Source organism: Crocodylus siamensis, chromosome 3, assembly GCF_052110815.1.
Source record: "Crocodylus siamensis isolate JL-2025a chromosome 3, ASM5211081v1, whole genome shotgun sequence".
NCBI lineage: Eukaryota > Metazoa > Chordata > Crocodylia > Crocodylidae > Crocodylus > Crocodylus siamensis.
Genome location: NC_143397.1, coordinates 65,239,691 through 65,259,804, shown reverse-complemented (window position 1 = coordinate 65,259,804; position 20,114 = coordinate 65,239,691). Strand labels below are relative to the sequence as shown.

Sequence of the window (20,114 nt, the reverse complement as noted above, 5' to 3'; positions counted from 1 at the left end):
CAAGTGGCTGAGGCTTGGTACAACAGAGACTGAGTGATGACAATCCTAGAAACAAGCTAAGCAGATGCTATGGTAGTATTCTGGATGAACTCCATTGCCCAATGGGCGGACAGAGAAGGTAGAAAGCAGCCTGGGAACTGAAGCTGGGACCCTGTAAGCTGGGGCAGGAGCCATCTAGCTGCAGCTCCTCCTCTTCTACTCCTCCCCCCTCCAACCTGGAGCAGCACAGCAGGGGCAGAAAGAGAAGCTGCTGGAGGCGGAAGAAGCCAAGTAGTACCTGGGCAGCTGCAGCTGCACCGGGAGCAGCGCTGCCAGGAAACTGTGCACTCTGGCTGGTCACAGGGCCAGTGGGCACAGGCTGCCCTGGGTGGGAGCAGGCAAGGCGTGGCCCTATGTGGAGCACTGTGGGAGCAGCTGCAGGCCAGATCCAATCAACTGGCAGGCACCTGCTCACCGGCTGGATCCAATCAGCTGGTATGCCAGTTCCAACCCATGGGTCATATTTTGCCACCCCTGTTCCTATTGTATTTCCCTACCACGCTCCCCTTTTTTTAATTTTGTCTGCAACTGATGCCTTGTTTTCATGAAATACAAAAATTTCTTAAGAATATGAAGTCACTTATTTGATAATTTGTTAACATCTTAAGAACAGACCTCAGAGTTTAGTATTTTACTACCACTAAAGACTTCACTATCTAAAATACCTTATTGAATCCAGCTCCGTACCAGCTTTTGTCACCATGATCGGGGTAAAAGTTTGCCAACATACTTGTGCTGGCAAAGCTTTTCTAGGATAAACTACACTTCAGCATTTGTGACATCTCTTTAAGGTTAACTAAACCTTAAATGCTGGGTTTGGTGCTGGGGGGGGGCGGGGAGGGAGAGAGTAGTCTTTCAGTTCACCTTTAAAATGTCCTAGGGTAGTTGTGAAGTAATCATCTCCGTACAAATGACACAAGCAGAGACTGTTGACATTATCATGCTCTTGGAATGTTTATTAAACAACTTTTTGGTCACTTAGTTCACAAACAAACAAGGCAAAACTAGTTCAGACTACAGAAAGAAAGATTTTACTAGCTAGTGCCATAACAAAACGTCCAAATTTAGAAAATGAAATATCTTTTTATAGTTGTTAAGAAAGAAGGAAGTTAGTTTGCATATGGTAATTGGGTTTCCACTTAAATGCTATGGCCTTCTTTTCCAGACCTCAGCTCTTATCCCTGAATCCTATTATTTCTTTGAAAAGGATTAGCAAATGTTTTCTTTTTAAGATAACACTAATGCAGTTTTACAGATCTGTTAATGGAAGATAATACAGCCAACAACTTGAACTGCTGCAACATTCTCATTTCTTCCTTGACCTAAGCCACTCTCTAAAAATAAACAAAGTAATTCTTTTGCACCTAGATTCTTTATACATAATCAGGAAAATCTCACTTAGGTTATCTAGTCTTGGTACAGATAGTTTGAATAATAAAATATCAAGTATTTGATGCTAACTAGCAAGACGATGTAGAATTCAGTGCTGAAACCAGAGAGGCTCAGAATGGATGGGGTAAGAAGGGAGGAACATGAGAGAGAGCATCCGTGTGTCTTAAACCAGATACACAGCCCTAGAATTCTGGACTGTTCTTTAAAATAAAAAAGCATCCAAACTAAGACAGACAGTATTTGTTTATGGTGACTCCAACTGTATCACTAATACCACTCAGGACAAGCTAAGATATCTATAGAAACACTCACTACTTGATGCTCCACAAATTCTTCAATTTTACTTCCATGACATCCCATGGTTGATAGTTCAGTGTATGATCTGGAATACGTTCTAAAAACACCTATGATCCTCTTATAATCCACTTGGCTTCCAAAAAAAGTGTTATGGGGTTGTGGCAGAGATGAGAATGTGAAATCCAATTTCATATCTGCACACACGATGCACAAAATAAAAAGCCCTCTTAAATACATTAACTTGGGACCAGGTTGGCAAGCCATTCTCGTAAGAGCATCAAAAGAAACATTATGTCAAGCCAGGCATTGTCTCTCCCTGATTTAGTCCTTACATGTATTACTAATGATTTTATACGCCAGTAAAATTAAGCTGCATTCGTTAACAGACGTCTAAAAATATAGATTTCTAAGATGAGGAATATTCTATTCTCTAATATTTTTCTTTAAAAAACCCCCACACAACACCTGTTATTTCAAGTAAAATAAAAAAGGGTATCTCAGTGTACCTGAACAAAGAACAAAAGCATTATAGCATTTGAAAAAAGAAAACTCTGATTTCCCTATGGCATAACAAGCCTATTTCTATTTCCTGACTGAACAGATAAACTCTTAAACGTCTCACTAGTCAAAGGCTAAATAACGTTTGTCCTGAACGACAGACAAGCTTTAGAGCAAGAGACAGATAGAAACGCTAAACAATTATCTAATAAGCCATTCTACTAATGCAAAAAAAAACAGGTGTTAATTTCCAGAGCCTGGTCCTAATTAGGGAGAAGGAAGACCAATATCCAGAATGCAAGTGAAGTTCTTTTTGAAATGGTTTCATTGCCCACATTTAACAATATGCACGCTTTGCATTTTCACCCTTATTATTTATGCAAACATAAATATTTACTAATATTTTATTGTAAATATAAATTATTTCCATAGACTGTGTTCATTACTTTGGTATACTTTTGTCTCTGGAGATTAATATTAAGCTTGATAAACTTAAGTCCTACTACATACCATTTAATATATGCATGCCTTTAAGGACCTATTATGAGGTTTTACAGAAGAAATCAGACTTCATAGGCTTGATTTACATTCTTTTAAAAAGTAACATTACAGTATTTACAATTTGAAGGCTTTGATAAGGAAACCAAAGACCAAAACATACTAAAACTGATTAAATTTATCTAAATTAGATGCAAGCAGCATGTTTGGTGTGAAGGAAACTCAAACCAATCAACTGGAGAAAATCACTGACTAAGCACATAAAACCAGAGCTTGCCGAACAATATACCACCTTTTGACAGCTTTAGCCTCTGCTGCAGATTCAGACAAAACAAATCTACATTTTCTTCATTTAAGCATTTCATTTAACATAATTCAATAACCATTTCATTCAAAATTAAAGAGCAATTGGCAACTGAACACCCCCCCACCCCGGAAAATTTGCTTTCCTTCTTCCAATCTATAACTAAAACTATGTCTAAGAGATGGAGATCTAATTGAATTAATTTTATGCAAATTTCCATCCAAAATCAGCTTGACAAAAATCATGAGTGAAAATTTAATCAAACAGGAAATAAGAAATGCCACATGCCATTGTGCAAACTTAAAAAAGTAAGAACTGACTAAACATATGTCAAGCTACAAAACTGCTTGAGTTTTTATACCATATGATTTCAGTCTGTCTCGATGGTTTCCAAATGAGTATCAATCTTTCTTTAAAACAGTAAACTAAAAAAAAGTTAAGACCCGCTATTTAAATCAATCTACCCTGCCACCAGTTTTCTGTTGAAGTAGTCATTCCAATAATGAGAATGAAAATGGAATGTGAACATTTGTTCCAGTAAGTCCCTAGTACTAGTTAAGAAAAATATGTACTGTAGTATGCATATTAAGCCATATAGCAGTTTTCACTTTCTCCAACATCTCCATTAGCAATTAAAACATACTAGCATGTCCCAACCATTACTGTTTAAACATTTTTTGTAGGTTGTAAGATCAATGACTGACGTGGTAAGTTCCCACAGTACCAAAACTTTTCAGAAAACTAAGTCACTAAAGGAGAGGTGAATAAGGAAATATCTGCAAAGCCATTTAACACAGTTTGGACAGTTACAAAAGTATTGATTATTCATTTTAAGGTTAAAAAAATTAAACAGAGCTCTAATATCAACTATTACAGGAGTATCCAGGCCACATCATTTTAAACTCAAATACTGCAGATTTGATAAAGATAACAAGCAGAAAACAAAGAAAACTGAATGCTAGAGTACTGATTGTTTAAAATATACACCACTTTATTTGTGGCTCTGTAAAATGACAGTAGTAACAATAATAACTACCTCCCAATTGAAATGGAATACTACAATCTTAATTGAACTGTAGTTAAAATATCAAATATACATTAGGCACAGCATCTCATAAAGAGTTAGCAGTGACATTCTGAATTTATTTCTGAGATATTATTTTCTATAACTACTTATCCCTCAATTATGAACCATTATTGTAGGTCAGACTTTTCTTAACATTCTTAGAATATCCTCCCCCTTCCCATCAAAATAGTTTATTATTGAAGTGACTTCGTCTTAAAATCACAGCCTTTTAAAGAAATACCGAACACTAAACATTTGTACATTTTTTATTAACTCTTGATTAAAGTGTAACTACATACAGCTCTCCACTGTTGTTCTGCAACCTCCAATTTGATGTACTTCACATTTACAGAACTGCACAGCTGATCTAGTGATACAGATACTGCATCTGGTGTATGCAATCCTGGATGCTTAAACAGAAGCAAGTGCCAAGGACCGCTACAAAAAGCCTCTGCCGAAATTTGAGGGAGAGAGAGAGAGAACATGGAAGACACCTGGAAGTAGTAAACTTAAGCATCTCAGAAAGAGAAAAATCATAGTTCATGAATACCTCGCAAAAGAGTGAGTGTGCCCTAGAAACTGAATGCATTATTGACATGGATTTACTCTGGTTTCAGCCAAATCAATATGCTGCCCAACTTCATTCAAATTGAAAAAATAAATTACACACATTCAGTCTCAAGTGTCTGTTAATTTCCTATGATACTTTTCATCAGCCAACAGATATTTCAGAGTGTGCATGCTATACAAGATTTCTTGGGTCACACGGATATCTGTACTTGCTAAACATGTCGTTGGAACTATTTTACCATTATGAAATTCTTCCCAAAACATACTTTTCTTTAAATCTACTCCCCACCAACCCTTAAGAAATGCCTTTTGTTAGGAAATAAAGAAATAGTACCTGTTCTGCCACCAATCTGTCATGAGAAGGGAAACTTTATAAGGATTCATAAATCTGAATTGCAGTCCATAAAGCACTTATCCAAAATATTATTACATGCACTTCATTGCCTTTTTGATACTTTTCTGCCAGTTTTAAGGGTGGAAAAAAGGGGGGAGGGGAGTTGGCAGTGCTCGCTTTTCATGTTATTGTAAATCAAGAAGAAAGCAATATTCCAGCTGGCTTTCCTTAAATATTCAGCTGATTTTGAGCCAAAGGACCTTGACATCAAATAAAACATTTTGCAAGACAAAACAAAAAGTCTACCGATTTCAGAATTCTACAGCCATATACCACATTTGACTTTTCAAAAGATTACAGTAGATTTTGAATTGTCAAACCTGGGATCATGCAAATGTGAGATTTGCAAACACAGAACAGTGCCACTCAAATTCCAAGTGGCCACAGGCTGGGCCAGCCCCAGAGGCAGCAATGGAAACCAGAAGCTGGAGGAGAGAGGGGGAGCCCAGAGGCCACAGTGGCCTAGGGCTGAGGAAGAACAGGAGGCCATGACAGCAGCAGGAAGAAGATGGCCAAAAGAAACAGCACTCAGACCCATGGAGGAGAGTGGGGGAGGGCAGGAAGCCAAGGAAGTAAGGGCAGTGGGAGGCCAAAGGCCAGAAGTTAACTCACTGTTGGACAGCTCTGATTTAGAACATAACCAACTGGAGGAAGGTCTCAAACAGGAATTAGAGATAACTGCCATCCTTCTTTTTCCTAAACAGGAATTAGAGATAACTGCCATCCTTCTCTTTGCATAGTGCTAAGCAGGAGGGACACAAGGCTAAACGCTAATATGAAAACATAAGCTCTAATAATTACATAAATGTCATTTTCCTCTATTCTTTAACTTTACTGTATGCAATCTGTCAAAATGAGGAAGTAAAAATGCTTGAAGGTGTTGGGGGGAGGGGGTTGGGTGAAAAGTTAACAATCAGATTTCCCAAATAAAAGCTGAAAACAAGCAGCATAGCACTCATGAATATTTTTACTTGCTATTTTCATTTTGCTTTGTATGACATTCTAAAGAACTGCCCACATTTAACTTAAGATAAAAGAGTCCTTTCATACTACTGTTCATTTCTAAGTGATCATGTCAATTTAGTATCTACAGATGGAACAATCATTCCTTAAACAGTTTTAACAGGAAAGTTAGACTTTCTCCTAAAATAATAAATAGTGGAAGCAACCCAGTTTAGTTTATGCACCATTCAAGCAGGTGGAGAAAACTAACAGTTATATATGATGAAACGGAATTAAAAAGGTAGCAATCACAGGCACTTTTATTCCTCAGATTTGAGGATATGATTAAAAGAACTGTATTAATGATGCTCTTCTCTGCACTGATACTTAAAGGAATTACTTTAATGCACATACGGGAATCATTATGACTATATTTAATCAAAACTGCTCTTACAAACTAAGCTTTTAAAAGTAATTCAGAGAAATTCTATTTGGCTTATCGTTTTTTGCCAAGAGCAGAGCGCTAGTTCCTGATCACTGTCCTAGTTATACAGGCTGCAGTACTGTGTACAGCATAGCCACTATGGGAGGGACATGAAAGATTTTTTGTTTAAATTGTTAGAGTGGGAAAATAATTCTTCTAGCTTGCTTAACTCTGAAGTTTTCCATATCTTGTGTTGTCCTTTTGCACGACAACAGGAGGAAGAAACATTTAAACAAATAGAAAAAAATTGGCAAACTGAGTCGAAAGCAGGTGACTTAACTATTCTTTAAACAGGCTAGATATGAGTTCAACTATTTCTTTAATATAGACTTTTTTTTTTTTTTTTTTTTTTTACTACTTCAACTTTTGTGCACCACTTACAGGTTCTGAATCTGCTGATTCTCAGTCAGATGCCTGGGACAATACCAGGCCCAGTGAATTCCTCAGAGCTTCCAACATTACACTTCCTGAATTATCATTATCAGAATCTCAGTTAACGAGTTTGTCATCATCTTCCAAGGTCATAGTAAAATTTGCAGCTGAGAGTTAGCATGGCGGGGGGGCAGTGAGATGCATGTACGGACTTACGAAGAGTCCCTAAGCAGAACTCTAGTCTTTCTCCAATATAACTGGAAGAAGCTTAAATTAAGTGGAAAACCAAGAATGTCCCCCATTTCCCAGGACTACCTTGACACTACTGTTCCAGAATAAAACTGACAGATGCCAAATAAATTATACTTCCTAGTCACTGCCATTTAGTGTTACAACACTGAACCTACAATTAGCTGTGTTCTTTGTAGTTTCACCAATGCGGTATTTTCTGCCAAAGAATTAAGTATAGAAGTATCACCACTACCAGCATGACGTAACTGAAGGAGAGAGGAAACAGGTGAGAATGGGTTTCAGATGGAAACCACATGAAAAGCAGTATCAGAAGCATGGAAGAGAAAGCAAGGGATCAAGGGTCCCTCCAAGGTGCGTGGGTGCATGGCTTTACACAGCTGAAAGTGTGGCCACGCACAGCCTTTCAAGGCCACCCACCAGGAGAGGCTGGGGCGGGAGCCTGGTGCTGGCTCCGCCTGCTCCGGGGAAGTGTTCTGCTCCCCCGCATCACCTCGAGGAGTGAAGAGGCACGTGGCATCGGGACTGGTGAGCAGAGCAGTCTCACAGAGCCGGAAGAGCCTCGCTGGGGCAGGCAGCAGCTCCTCCCCGAGGTGAGGCAAGGCAGGGATGGACGCTGGGGCATGGGCTCCGCCAACTCCAGGGAAGCGCTCCACACCCCAGCCCTGATGCGGGGGAAGCAGAGCACTTCCCCAGAGCTGGGGAATCCTCACTAGCCCCTGGCTCCTGCCCCGGCCCCCAGCTCCAGCCCCTGGCCCCCTTTAGTAAGTGTCCCACGCCAGACCGAGGTGGTGCGCTCACAGACCACTGCTCCTTAGAGGGAACATTACAAGGGATGTCTTCAGTTTAGACTGGTGATCAATTTAATCTTTTGAATTCCCAAGTCTAACTGAAATAGTCAGCTGAACTGATAGCTGAAAGAAACAGACTACCTTTCTGTAAAAAAGGATGTAGAGGCAGGAGTAGAAGATTTTGGAGTGTAAAGGGAGAATGAGTGAGTATACGAGTAGAAATGAAATTAAGTTGAATATGGGTTTCTGTACCATCAGGGGCTGTGAATATTCCCTTAGCAGGAAGTTCAGAAATGCTCATTTTGAAGTTAAGGCTTTTCAAATACAATTTAGAGCTGCTATACTGAACCCCCCAAAATAAAATCATCCCCCACCCAAAAAACCTCAATATCTTTCCTTTTAAAAGTATGCTAAAACTAGTCACCAAGGTCTTCAAGTAGTTTTTACTGTGCCATCTTTAATGACCTATAACCCAATGTCATTCAAATAAAATGGTAAAAGCCAGTGTTCCTGTATGCCAGCCTGAAGGAAATTTAATTATCTGGCAGAAAGTTGCATCTACAACTGGACTTTTTGCAATCTGATGCACAGATATACCTACTGCCACCACAGTTTTACATTGCAAACTGCAGTAAGAGTGGGCTGCTTGTAACAACTTTGCTTGGACCCAGATGTTTACTGCCCACTTCCCTTTTTAAGTGATTGCTTTCACTTACATAATGGGATTAAAATAACCTTCACTGTTCTACCTGGTGCTTAGTTTAGACCAGGTATTCTCAGGCAGGGTGTTGAGGTACCCAGATCCTTTGACAGGTGCCTGGAGGTTTGAGGGATAAGCAGGTGTGCTAAGCAAAGAAGCCAGGCTCAGGCTTGTCCCTGCCTAGGTGATCCCCTACTCCTACAGCCCAGCCCCTGTAAGGAGATAAGCACTGTTAAACACATGTTCGTTTTGGAAATGGGGTGCCTTGCAATTCAGAGAAGTTAGGGATGGACCTCAAGTCTTGAGCCCTCCCCCTCCACCCCCATCTCAAGTCTTCAAGCCTAGGGACAGCAGGGGGGTTGAGTTCAGGGACTACAGGGAGGGGGGACAGGAAGGGATCTAGACTCCAGGAACTGGGGCGGGAGCAGAGGTGCCCCCCCCAAGTCCTAAGATGCAGGGGGCAGGAAGGGGCCTCATATCCAGAAACTGGGAACGGAGGGCCCTTGAGTCCAGGGACCTGGGGGCCAGGAGCTGGCCTCCAGTCTAGGGACTGGGAGGGCAGTGAGGGGAACCTTGAGAACAGGGAATGGTGGGGGGGAGGGGAGCAGGGAAGGGGTCTCAAGTCCAGGGACTGGGGGAGGGGAAGGGGAAAAGGGGGCCTTCAAGTCCAGGAATGGGACCAGGGGGGCATGGAGGGGCTCGAGTCCAGGGATTGGGGAGGGGAGTAGCAGGGGGCCTGAGGGGAAGTCTTGACATGAGGGGAAAGGGGGGGCACAGAGAGGGCCCCGAGTCCAGAAACCTAGGGCAGGGAGGAGGACGCCAATCCAGGGACTGGAGGGACGACGCCGAGTCCAGGGACAGGAAAGGGGGGGGACAAGGGGGGGTGCAGAGAGGGGGCCCCGAGTCCCAGCCAGGTGGAGAAACGCCGGCTCGGGCCAGACCCGCTTCTTCCCGCCGCCCGCAGGAGCCAGGCACAGGTGCGGTGCCGGCGGGGAGGAGCTTCACCCGCCCCCGGCGGAGGCCGGGCCGGGGGACGTTGCGGTTTGCAGGCTGCGGCCGGGCCGGACTCACCGTGACGGGCCGCGCACGGAGGCTGCCCACGGAGAAGCAGTGGTCGCCGGGGTTCACGGCCCCCGTCAGCACCTGGTGCAGATTCATGGCGGCGAGGTCCGACTGCGGCCCCGAGCGGGGGCGGCGGCGGAGCTGGGCGGCGGCGACCGAGCCCGGTGCAGCTGGCGGAGCGCGGGGGGCGGGGCCTCGCCAGCCCCTCCCCCACCGACCGCGCGGGAGGGGTGGCTTGGGGTGGGGCCGGGGGCAAGGAAAAAAGCCCCTCCCCCACCAGCGTCACGCAGCCGCTGCCAACCCCTCCCGCTCTTCTGCCGTAGCGGGGGGCAACCTCGCGAGAGCCACTTTGCCACCGTAGGCCGGCCTGCCGGGTTCTGTCACTGCGCATGCGGGGAGGTTCCAGCACAGCCGGCCGAAGAGGGGCGCTATGCGCAGGCGCGGTGGGTAGGGTGGGGCCCAGGGTAGTCAAGTCAGAGGGTAGATCTCGCGCCCTATACTGGACCGTACCATGGCTCGGCTAGCTCTGCCTTCCTGAGGTGAATTCGGAGAGGTTCAGGGTTGTTTTTTTGCGGGGCGCTTGCCCTGAATCTTTCTAGACTTCAGGCTTACCTGAGCAACTGCCAGCTCTGTGGTTTCTCTCGTGGTTTGACTAGAGGAGAAACCACAGAGCAGTGATTTTCCATTGCCAAGAATTCAGAAAGGCACCAGCGGGGCAGGATGTTTTGGCAGTGGCTGGCATCTCATAGTTTCTCTTGGGAATCGTGTGCAGGTGGTTGTACCTACACACAGGGCTCACATTGCGGCACCCTTGAAAGGAGCTGGTGGCATCCTGGCTGGGCAGTATTGTCCTTTCAGGGATTGGGCAGCCAGAACTTCAACCAGTGCTTGAGGATTTATACCCTGGTGTAACAATGTTTTCTCTTTTGTTTTCGATTCCTTTTATGTCCTTGCACTTCACTTGCTTGTTTGCCTGCCACTGAACGCGGAGTTGATGTACTTGAGGAAAACCCAAGTATGCTGCATTAACTGGGTCCCTCCTATCTGCTTTTTGACCCCCACAGCAAACTCTAACAGACTTGAGACCCAGCATTTTCTCTTATAAGAACCATGCTGTGTCTTCTCCAGTGTGTCATATTTATCCAAGGGACCGCTAATTCTATTTTCCGTGTACGGTAGATTCTGCCACTTGACTGAGAACACAAGTTAGATGCTCTTCTGTGGTTCCCTGGATCACTGGAGGTCCTTTTTCAAGGTTAATGGATGCGTCTACACATCTCTGTACAGTGCAGTGCTTTCGTACTGCCTTTTGAAGTACTGAAGCACAGCGCAGTAACCGCCCATACTGCACTGTAAGCGTGGTGCACGGTTAGTTTTTGCTGCTATGTTGCTGTAGCAGTGCACAAAAATAGAGGAGCACACTGTTATGTTGACATAGCTGCTGATCATATGTAAACCTATGTGATCACCATGTCACTGTACCAGGCAGTATGGCTACAGTGATGCTGGGTGACGTGTAGATGTGCCCAATGTTATGTTGGTTTGCCTCCAGCCCCACCTGGCACTGAAACTGCTTTGAGGAATAAGTTGTATCCTTTTGCTAACAAGTCTGTAATTTCATATTTGACTTCCTTAAAAACTCTTGGATGACTAACATCAGGTCTCAGAGACTTGCTACTGTTCAGTTCATCATTTTGCTTCAAAATGTCATCTATCAGTTTGAACCGGTTCTTCATATGCATCCAGTAAGAAGAATGGATCTGGTGTGGGAATCTCCCCAGTGGCCTCTGTAGCAAGGTCAGAAAAACTATTACATTTAAATTCATACCATAGGGTTACCAGCATTGAAACAGCCTCTTTGGCTGCTTCATATTCTTAACATGAGTCCTTGCTCCATTCTTCCACCCCATCTCTTAAAAGCAGTAATTATTCTCAAACAAGAGAAACAAACCTGCCAGTCCCTGTCATTCACAACTATGACAGCCTATGAAAGTAACTTAAAACATTCTGTATGTCAGAATGTGAGTAGGGAGAAAAGGCTACCTGTACAAATGTATCCTGTGTTCAAATCTATCCTGTTTTGTGCGCAGCAGTTTTTGTCTTCTCCTTTGTCTCAAGCCAGTCACAAATATAGTATACAGGAGATCCTTACCATTCACAGGGAATACGTAGATTCATAGATTATAGAATCGGAAGGGACCCAATGGATCATCGTGTCTGACCCCCTGCCCCTGGCAGGAAAGAGGACCGAGGTTGTACGACCCCAGCCAGGTTTTGTCAAACCTCCTCTTGAAGACCTCCAAGATAGGTGATAGGACCACCTCTCTTTGAAGCCCATTCCAGACTCTGGCCGCCCTTATTGTAAAAAATGTCTTCCTATTGTCTAACCAATATCTATTCTCCACTAGTTTGCACCCATTATTCCTAGTTACTCCCTGGGGCAGACTGGTAAACAGTGCATCCCCAATTCCCTGCTGTCCTCCCCCGATAAATTTATAGGTGGCTACAAGGTCACCCCTCAGCCATCTTTTGTATAGGCTGAAGAGATCCAGATCTCTCAACCTCTCTTCATAGGATCTTTCACGGAGACCATTAATCATGAGTGGCCTCCTCTGAACCCTCTCCAGATTCTCCATGTCCTTCTTGAAGTGCGGTGCCCAAAACTGGACACAGTACTCCAACTGCAGCCTGACCAATGCCGCACAGAGGGGGAGCATCACCTCCCTCGACCTGTTGGTCATGCATCTGATAATACACGACAAGGTGCAGTTGGCTTTGTTGATAGCCTCATTACACTGCCAGCTCATGTTCATCTTGGAGTCAGCTATGACTCCAAGATCTCTCTCAGCCTCTTTGCTGTTGAGGAGGACATCCCCCAACCTGCAGGTGTGCTGAGGATTCCTCCTTCCTAGGTGGAGTACCTTACATTTATCTTGATTGAATTGCATCTTATTACGTTCAGTCCATTGATCTAACCTGTCCAGGTCAGCCCTGTAACTGCTCCCTGCCCTCTGGTGTATTCACTTTGCCCCATAATTTGGTATCATCTGCGAACTTGGAGAGGGTGCTTACCATACCCTCGTCCAAATTGCTGATGAAGATATTAACACCGACCCAAGGACCGAACCCTGCAGAACCCCACTGCCCACCTCCTTCCAGGCCGAGAACGAGTCATCCACCACCACTCTCTGGGTGCAGTCCCTAAGCCAGTTAGCCACCCACTTGACTGTGTAGGCATCCACTCCACAGCCCATTAGTTTCCCTATGAGAATAGGATTTGAAACTGTGTCGAAGGCCTTCCTAAAATCCAGGTGGATGACATCGGCCTCTGCTCCTGTACTAAGGCATTCCAGAGATTCCCGCGAAAGGTGAAAGCTGCAAATATGTCATGAATGGCGTGTGCCCCCAGCGGCTGGGAGGGCACGGCTGTGCTGATGGCAGTGGGAACCTGGCAGTGGCAAGTGCGAAGCTCCCACAGACACTGCCAGCGCTATAAGTGTCATCACGCTGCCAGTGGGAAGAGAGCATGGGTTGGTGCAGCACCGCAAATATTCAAAACTGAATGCCAAACCTGCAAATAGCGAGGGTTTCCTGTACAAGCTTGGTAAATCATGAAAATGACTAACTGTTCCCTTGCGAATTTTTGACCAGAGTGGTGGCATTTAGCAAACTACCAAATGACACAAAATGTTCCAAAACACAATATCATTTTTTTTTTTTACTTTTATGTATATTTTCCATTAGTAGACCTTGCTGGAAATTGAAGAGTTGCTTCTATTACTACTTCACAAAGATTATGCCAGGAAAAGAGTTATAGTATCATTTAAAATAATCCTTTGACTGTTTGGTAACTAAAATGGTATTTTAAAAAATATTTAAAAGTTTTATAATAGTCTTGAATTTAATTACAGTAGTAAGTTAATATTCATGTTTACTATTAAACTTGCACATAGACAATGGTGAACTGTTCCTATTGTGTTGTCCTTTTCGTACATTGAACATTACTGAGTCATTCATTAACATGGGCAAACTCATTTCTGACATGACATATAAGCAGCTTTGAAAGAAACTGGCATTTTAATTGGTATATTTACTCTTCATTAACAGTACAGTTAAATATTGCTCCTACTATTCCTTTAGACTCTGATAATCCTCTACATGTACCTAGCAAGGCTCTCCTCCCTTTTCAGCTTTTTGTAACACACATTTTTGGGGAATAAATTTCATCTTCTTCTTGCAGTACTATACCAAATAAGGAGGTAGTGAAACTGAAGTCTATCTCCAATCTGTTTCTCACCCTAGGTAAGCTGCCCAACATGCTCCTATGCCCAGAGAGTTTGGGTTGTAATTGCACTGGGTGAAATACAGGCCTCACTGAAGACAACCCTAAAACTCCTAGTGACCTGCATAGTCACAAATTTCAGTCATTGCCACTTGTACCACATAATTACCTTGTTAACCCTTTCCCACTTGTTGTAAGTACAAAAAAGCTAAAATATAGCTGGGAAACAATGTTCAGTGACAGATAAAGATTTATTGGAGCCCCAAGCAAGCAGAAAACTGGAGGCCCCCCACACGCCAGCAGGGACTCCAGAGGGGGAAGAGACCCCCTTGCCGAGTGGGGCAAGGGCAAATGTGGGCTAGCTACTGTGGGGTCAGAGACCTCCGCCCTGCTGCCTTTGCTCCAAGGACCCCACACCCCCTGCCTGCCTGGCAGTTTGAGGCACAACTTGCTGCCCCCACTGCTGCTGGGCAGGCAGTGGGTACGCAGCTGATACGGGCCCCTGAGGCAAAGGCAGCAAAGCTGAGAGCAGCCCACATCCACCCCATGCACAAATATGTGGGGGCACATGCCTCCCCTGGGGGGTGCATGCAGTGGCAGGGAGCATCCGGGGTCCCTGTTTGGCAGGGGCCCCTGGGCTCATATGTTAATCTGCCTGTGATGATGTTTATATCTAAAGTATGGGCTGCTTGAATAGACAGACATGGATTTTTAATAGGATGGTTCAAAAAAGGCAGAAGGGAGGATAATTTGCACTTTCTGTATAGGCGCTAAACCAGAGATACATAAGCTTTCATAAGCAGCAGCTTCCTTCATGAGATACTATGAAAGGACTGCATCTCATTTATTTCTTATTCACTTATTCATTATGTATCTCTGATTTAGTTAGTTTCTAATGTATACTTAGCCCTCTGCCTGACTTCAGGACTAACCAGCTCTCTCAGAATACTCAACCATTTTGTGAAATATTTTTCTTTTTTGAGACACGGCAAGAAGATTGCTGCGTGCATTTTATTCTCTATACAGCTTTGTAGGTCCTTAGCCTGCGGGTTAGGATGACATTTGCTGCTTGTATTGCTTTCATTCAATGTGAGCTGTTTTATAACAAATCATGTTGACACACTTAGTATTTTACACAGGCAACGTTATTTTTATACATCAGTGATCCCATATACTTTTTCCTTGGTACAGGGTCACGGTGAGGCATTTCTGCGTTAGATTTTCTTTAAGAAGATGTTAGTCACAGTGCTACAAGATTTACTCAAGTTTTATTCTGCTTCCATTTCATCAGGTTAGAGTGTCTTCATCTAATCTTGTGGGTGTTTTTGAGGGAAGATGTCTCTGCTGTAAAATTCCCTTGAGACTTAACAAAAAACAATTATTAAAAGCTCTTCAAATTTCCTCTCTTGTTTATCCATTTACATTTATTTTCACAGTGTGAGGTTAAAGCTTTACGCGCCACTGAAGAAAACCACTACTGAAAGGGCTGTAAGATGAAGTGCTAGTTCTTGTGTCATTTCTTTTTTTAATCTTGTATTGACAACATTTACCCTGTTCATTAATAACTTAGAAGGTGGGACAGCAATGTCTATATTTACTGCTAATGCTTCTAAGAATAAGCTTGGTTTGTACTGACCTGTTTACTGACTGATAGATGCAAGTACTAATTCCCAGGTTGATGGACACATCTAGAAGACACCCCATTTCCATCTTCCCAATAACCTCTTTCTATTCTTGAATTCAGGACCTAGTGAAAGAGCCTTCAGGAACAGGGAAAAGGGAAAGAGAAAGGTCAACTATTGGGAAGAATAGATGACTTGGGAGAAATGATGCATGTTTTAGGGTTTCTGCAGAAGAAAGAAGGAAAAGTAATTGATAAATAATATTTCACAATGAATACTTTAATAGCAGATTACTTTAATTTGAGGTAGCCCAGCATGTATATACAGCCTAAGGAGATGAATTAAACTATAACTACAGTCAGAAGAGCTTTTTCAGGACCAGACATGACCTTCTATAGTCATCTCCAGATCTTCACCCAAAGCAATAATCAATAACAACCACGTCCACTTGGAGCTGAGGTTCCAGCTCTTTACCTGGCCTGGGAGTTAAGACTGGGGAGAGCCCACTGGCTGCCTGTCCAGCCCAGCCCAGAGGATGGTGGTGCGATGGAACATGCTATTGGCTCGTGGGCTCGCTGCTTTTTTGCGGGCTCAGCCAAGAGTCTGCCACCTGGGAAGCATGCCAGCAGTCATCACCCCAGTGAGTATGGGGCTCAGATGGGTCCCTGCTACTCTGCTCCATGAGCACATGTGAGTGGTGGTTCTCAGTAATAGATCCATCACAGATCCCTTTGAGGTTAAAACGGGAGTTAAAAGCAAGGGTGCATCATCGCTCCAACACTCTTCTCAATATTCCTTGCTGCAATGTTACAACTAACAGCTACCAAGCTTCTAGCTGGAGTGGAGCTAAACTACCACATGGATGGTAAGCTGTTTAAGCTCAGCTGACTCCGAGTCAAAACAAAGACCACTCAGACCACAATCATTGAGCTCCAGTATGCTGATTATGCTGTAGTGTGTGCTTACTTGGGAGCAGATCTTCAGGCATTCATCCATGTCTTTGCTGAAGCATACAAGAAAATGGGACTGATGCTTAACATTCGGAAGACTAAGGTCCTCCACCAAGTTCCTAATGAACAGTCCCCAGCTCCAGTAATCTAGATCCACAGTGAGACTTGTTGAATGTTGAGTATTTCCTGTACCTTGGAAGCCATCTCTCGTGAAAGGCCAACATCAACAATGAAATCCAACATCAGCTCAAGTGTACAAGCACAGCCCTTAGATACCTGAAAAACAGGTGTTCAAAGATTGCGACATCAGATCTGAAACTTAGCTCATGATTTATCAGGCCTTTGTGGTTCCCACCTTGCTGTATGGAGCTAAAACAGAGACAATGTACAGAAGACGTTGCAAGTTGTTGGAGAAGTGCCATCAATGCTGCCTGCAGAAGATCCTCTAAATCTAGTGGGAAGAGAGATGCACCAATGTTAGTGTCCTTCTGCAAGCAAATGCCATGAATATTGAGGCAATGATCATCCGGCATCAACTTTGTTGGGCCATGTATGTCATCGAGATGTTTCACTGCAGACTCCCGAAACAAGTTTTTATTCTCCCAGCTCAGCCAAGGCATACGCTCAAGAGGAAGGCAGAGAAAATGTTTCAGAGATGTCCTCAAGGCCAACTTAAAAAAATGCAACATCAATGCCAACTCATGGGAGACTGTTGCCCAGGACCTCCCCAAATGGAGGAAGAGTCTTCTGCAGAGATCTCAGTACTTTGAAACCTCCTGACAATAACAGGAGATGGAAAATCAGAAACAACATGCCATGGACCAAATCAAGAATAAGACAGTCGTGGAAGACAATCATCCTCGACTGCAAAGGACTGCTGAAGAAGACATTTCACTGGAACTATAGAAGTGCTGTTCAAAACAAGGAAGTTTGTAAGCATTAAGGAAACACATTTTCTGGTTACTCTCATATATGATAACGTCCCTTAAATCTAACTTTTTTGGATCAAAATTCAAAACGCTTCAGTTTAGCATTCCCACAGGTGCTTCTTATACATGTAACTATGGCAGGAATGCTCAACAAAATATTATCATAATTTTGTTTTTATTTTTTGACCCTTAAAGTTGGGGAAGAAACAACCAACAAGACTGAGGAAGAGGCCAACACATACAATATGGATGCAAGCTTTAGATGATAAGTACCTTAATAAATGAGGAGACTAAAATGTATCTTTGAGGATAGATAGCTGCACAGCTTTCTGATACTAAAAAATTAAGTGTTTTTAAAGGTTTCTTTGAGGAAAACTAGCTACATCTTTAAGGCATGAAGAGAGGTGAGATCCACTCACTTTGTTCAGGGTACCACCAAGTTCCATGAAAGACCTCTTATTATTTTCTGATCTCCTATATGCTGTGGATAGGCAATCAAGCCTTTTTCTTTATTCTGGTAGTAAAGTGTATATGATACGTCAAGGCAAAAATGGTAGTAATATCCTTTCTATTCTTTAAACTTCCAATTATAGGATTTGTGCTTTATCTTCTGTCAAGATTTACTTTCATAAAGTATATTCAAACACACTCCCAATTTTATTAGATTTCTTTACCCTTTGTCTTTACACTATTTACTATGGCATTTTGAGTTGTTTAGCTGCTGAAATTAAAATCTTGTTCTGGCTAGTTGAAAAGCCATACTTATTTTTTCTCTTTTAATACTTTAAATTTGTGCTGATGCCTTTAGCAATATGAATAGTACAAAGAACATGACTACTAAAACAGCATCAACTGTAGCTTGTTATGTGAACTATTTAATCTGGCTGCGAGTAATAATACTTTCTCGTGACTCTTACACCACGTGCTGTACATACCATTTCAATAGGCCAATTTTATTTAGTGCTGAGTCAATATCTAGCACTTTGCTACCACTTGCAAAATTGCAATTTTCTGTGAGCAAGTGAATGACACAAACAGATTTTTAAAGCATTAAGGGCTTTATCCCATTAGGTTCAATGAATATTCAGTGGGAATAGAGGTTATTCAGCATCCAGTAGGGTTGGGCTGCAAACCTGGTTTCATATAGTATGCAAAATACAGTAAGTCTAATAAATGAGGTATGTTTTCCACTTACAGTTTAATTTATAATCAATTAATCATTGGCTATATGGTTACTTCTAGTATTTAATAAAGTAGACTCAGTATAAAAGCTGATGTCCTGTATGAACTGTGGGTACGCTAACAAATTCATAGCAGTGGGCCCAAATGGGGAAGCAGGAGAAGCAACCTGCACTGCAGGGGTGGCTGCATTCCCTGCTTCTGGCCTCCTCTACCTCCATCAGTGCAGGAAATATGTTTTTATGTCCTTAAAGCATCCCTAAAGCACATTAAAATCCCCACTCAGAGGTATGCCCCCTCTCCTCCTTTTCACTCTCCTGCCCAATTCTCATGGCTGTCGCTGCTGCTCAGGGATGGGAAAGCTCCAGAGCCAGCTGGGTTGAGTGGGGGCTCAGCTCAGCTAGGGAGGGGAAAGCAGCAACAGCATGATAGACGGGTAGTTCCTCCTACCCTGCCTGAAGCAGGTGCAAGGAAGGAAAGACCCCCGTTTAGTCCTGCTGTTATTGTCTTTGACCCCAGCTGAGCCCAGCCCTTGCATAGTGGACATGAACAGCTCTGGTGCTTCCCTATTAGTTGATCAGGAAGCACCAGAGCTGTTTATCCCTGGAGTGTGAGCCTGTCCTTATCTACCTGTCTCCTCACACTTTCAAAGATACCTTTCAAAGGATCTCCTGGCACCTGGCTGAGAATCACTGAGCTAGGCCATACACATTCACATGATGGCTGTATAGAGCTACTCTGTGTGTCGGGAGCTGCCAAAATTAAGGAAATGGACAGCAAAAAGTGGTGTAGCCTAAGAATGCACCAAAGAGCAGCATTAAATTACAGTTTAGCTATTAGAAATTAAATATTTAAGGATCTCATTTTGCCTAACTCCTTTTGCCTTCAGCTGATCACATCTCACACAGACTTTGTATATCACCAGTTATAGGGCCTCTTGTGACTTTCTATGCTGATGTCACCCTAGCTGCTCTTCAGCATGAAGCAGATGTATTCTTTCTAGACTTTTTTCCTGTTCATACCAAAGATCCTGGCAGTTTTCTATTAGCTTCAGTGAAAGAACATTGAGATGTTTTTTCCCTCTCATTTTGTAACATTTCTGTTTGCATTGCAGTTAACTTGTAGGAGTATACTTAATTCCTTTAATTCCTCTGTGCTTCGAATAATAATTATTAGATCCTTAAATGTATGACTTCCTTTTTAACCTGTTTGGCAAAATTCATTCATACTCTCCTACACAACAGTTTATATCAGTGGTTCTCAACAGTTTTAGACCTGAAGTATGCCTCATTAGATTCAAGGCACCCCTCCAAAATGCCGGTTCTTAGTTTTCACTTTTTTGATTACAGAAAAATTCAAGAGCAAAGTTACAAAAGACTCAGAAAGACCATATTGTGTCAGAATTGATTCCTATTTGAAATATCTGGGTTTATCTTGCAAATCATGTTTACATGCCTAGCAGTGCTAACATTGTATGGCACCCCATATCACTTT

At 43.0% G+C, this 20,114-nt stretch overlaps 1 protein-coding gene across 8 annotated transcripts in view; it reads right to left on the bottom strand.

Moving 5' to 3' along the window:
* The window catches only part of DMXL1 (Dmx like 1), a 136,774-nt gene extending 126,840 nt beyond the window's left edge, over nt 1–9,934 (bottom strand). For 3 of the 8 annotated variants that reach the window (XM_090038427.1, XM_090038430.1, XM_090038429.1), the window contains exon 1: nt 9,668–9,932. In XM_090038427.1, the coding sequence (XP_089894553.1) occupies nt 9,668–9,754 (87 nt within the window). In that variant the 5' untranslated portion in view covers nt 9,755–9,932. Of the gene's footprint in view, nt 1–9,667 lie in introns of all 8 variants that reach the window. The other 5 variants (XM_090038426.1, XM_090038428.1, XM_090038425.1 and 2 more) reach the window with 4 other exon arrangements.
* Between the last annotated feature and the right edge of the window lie 10,180 nt (nt 9,935–20,114).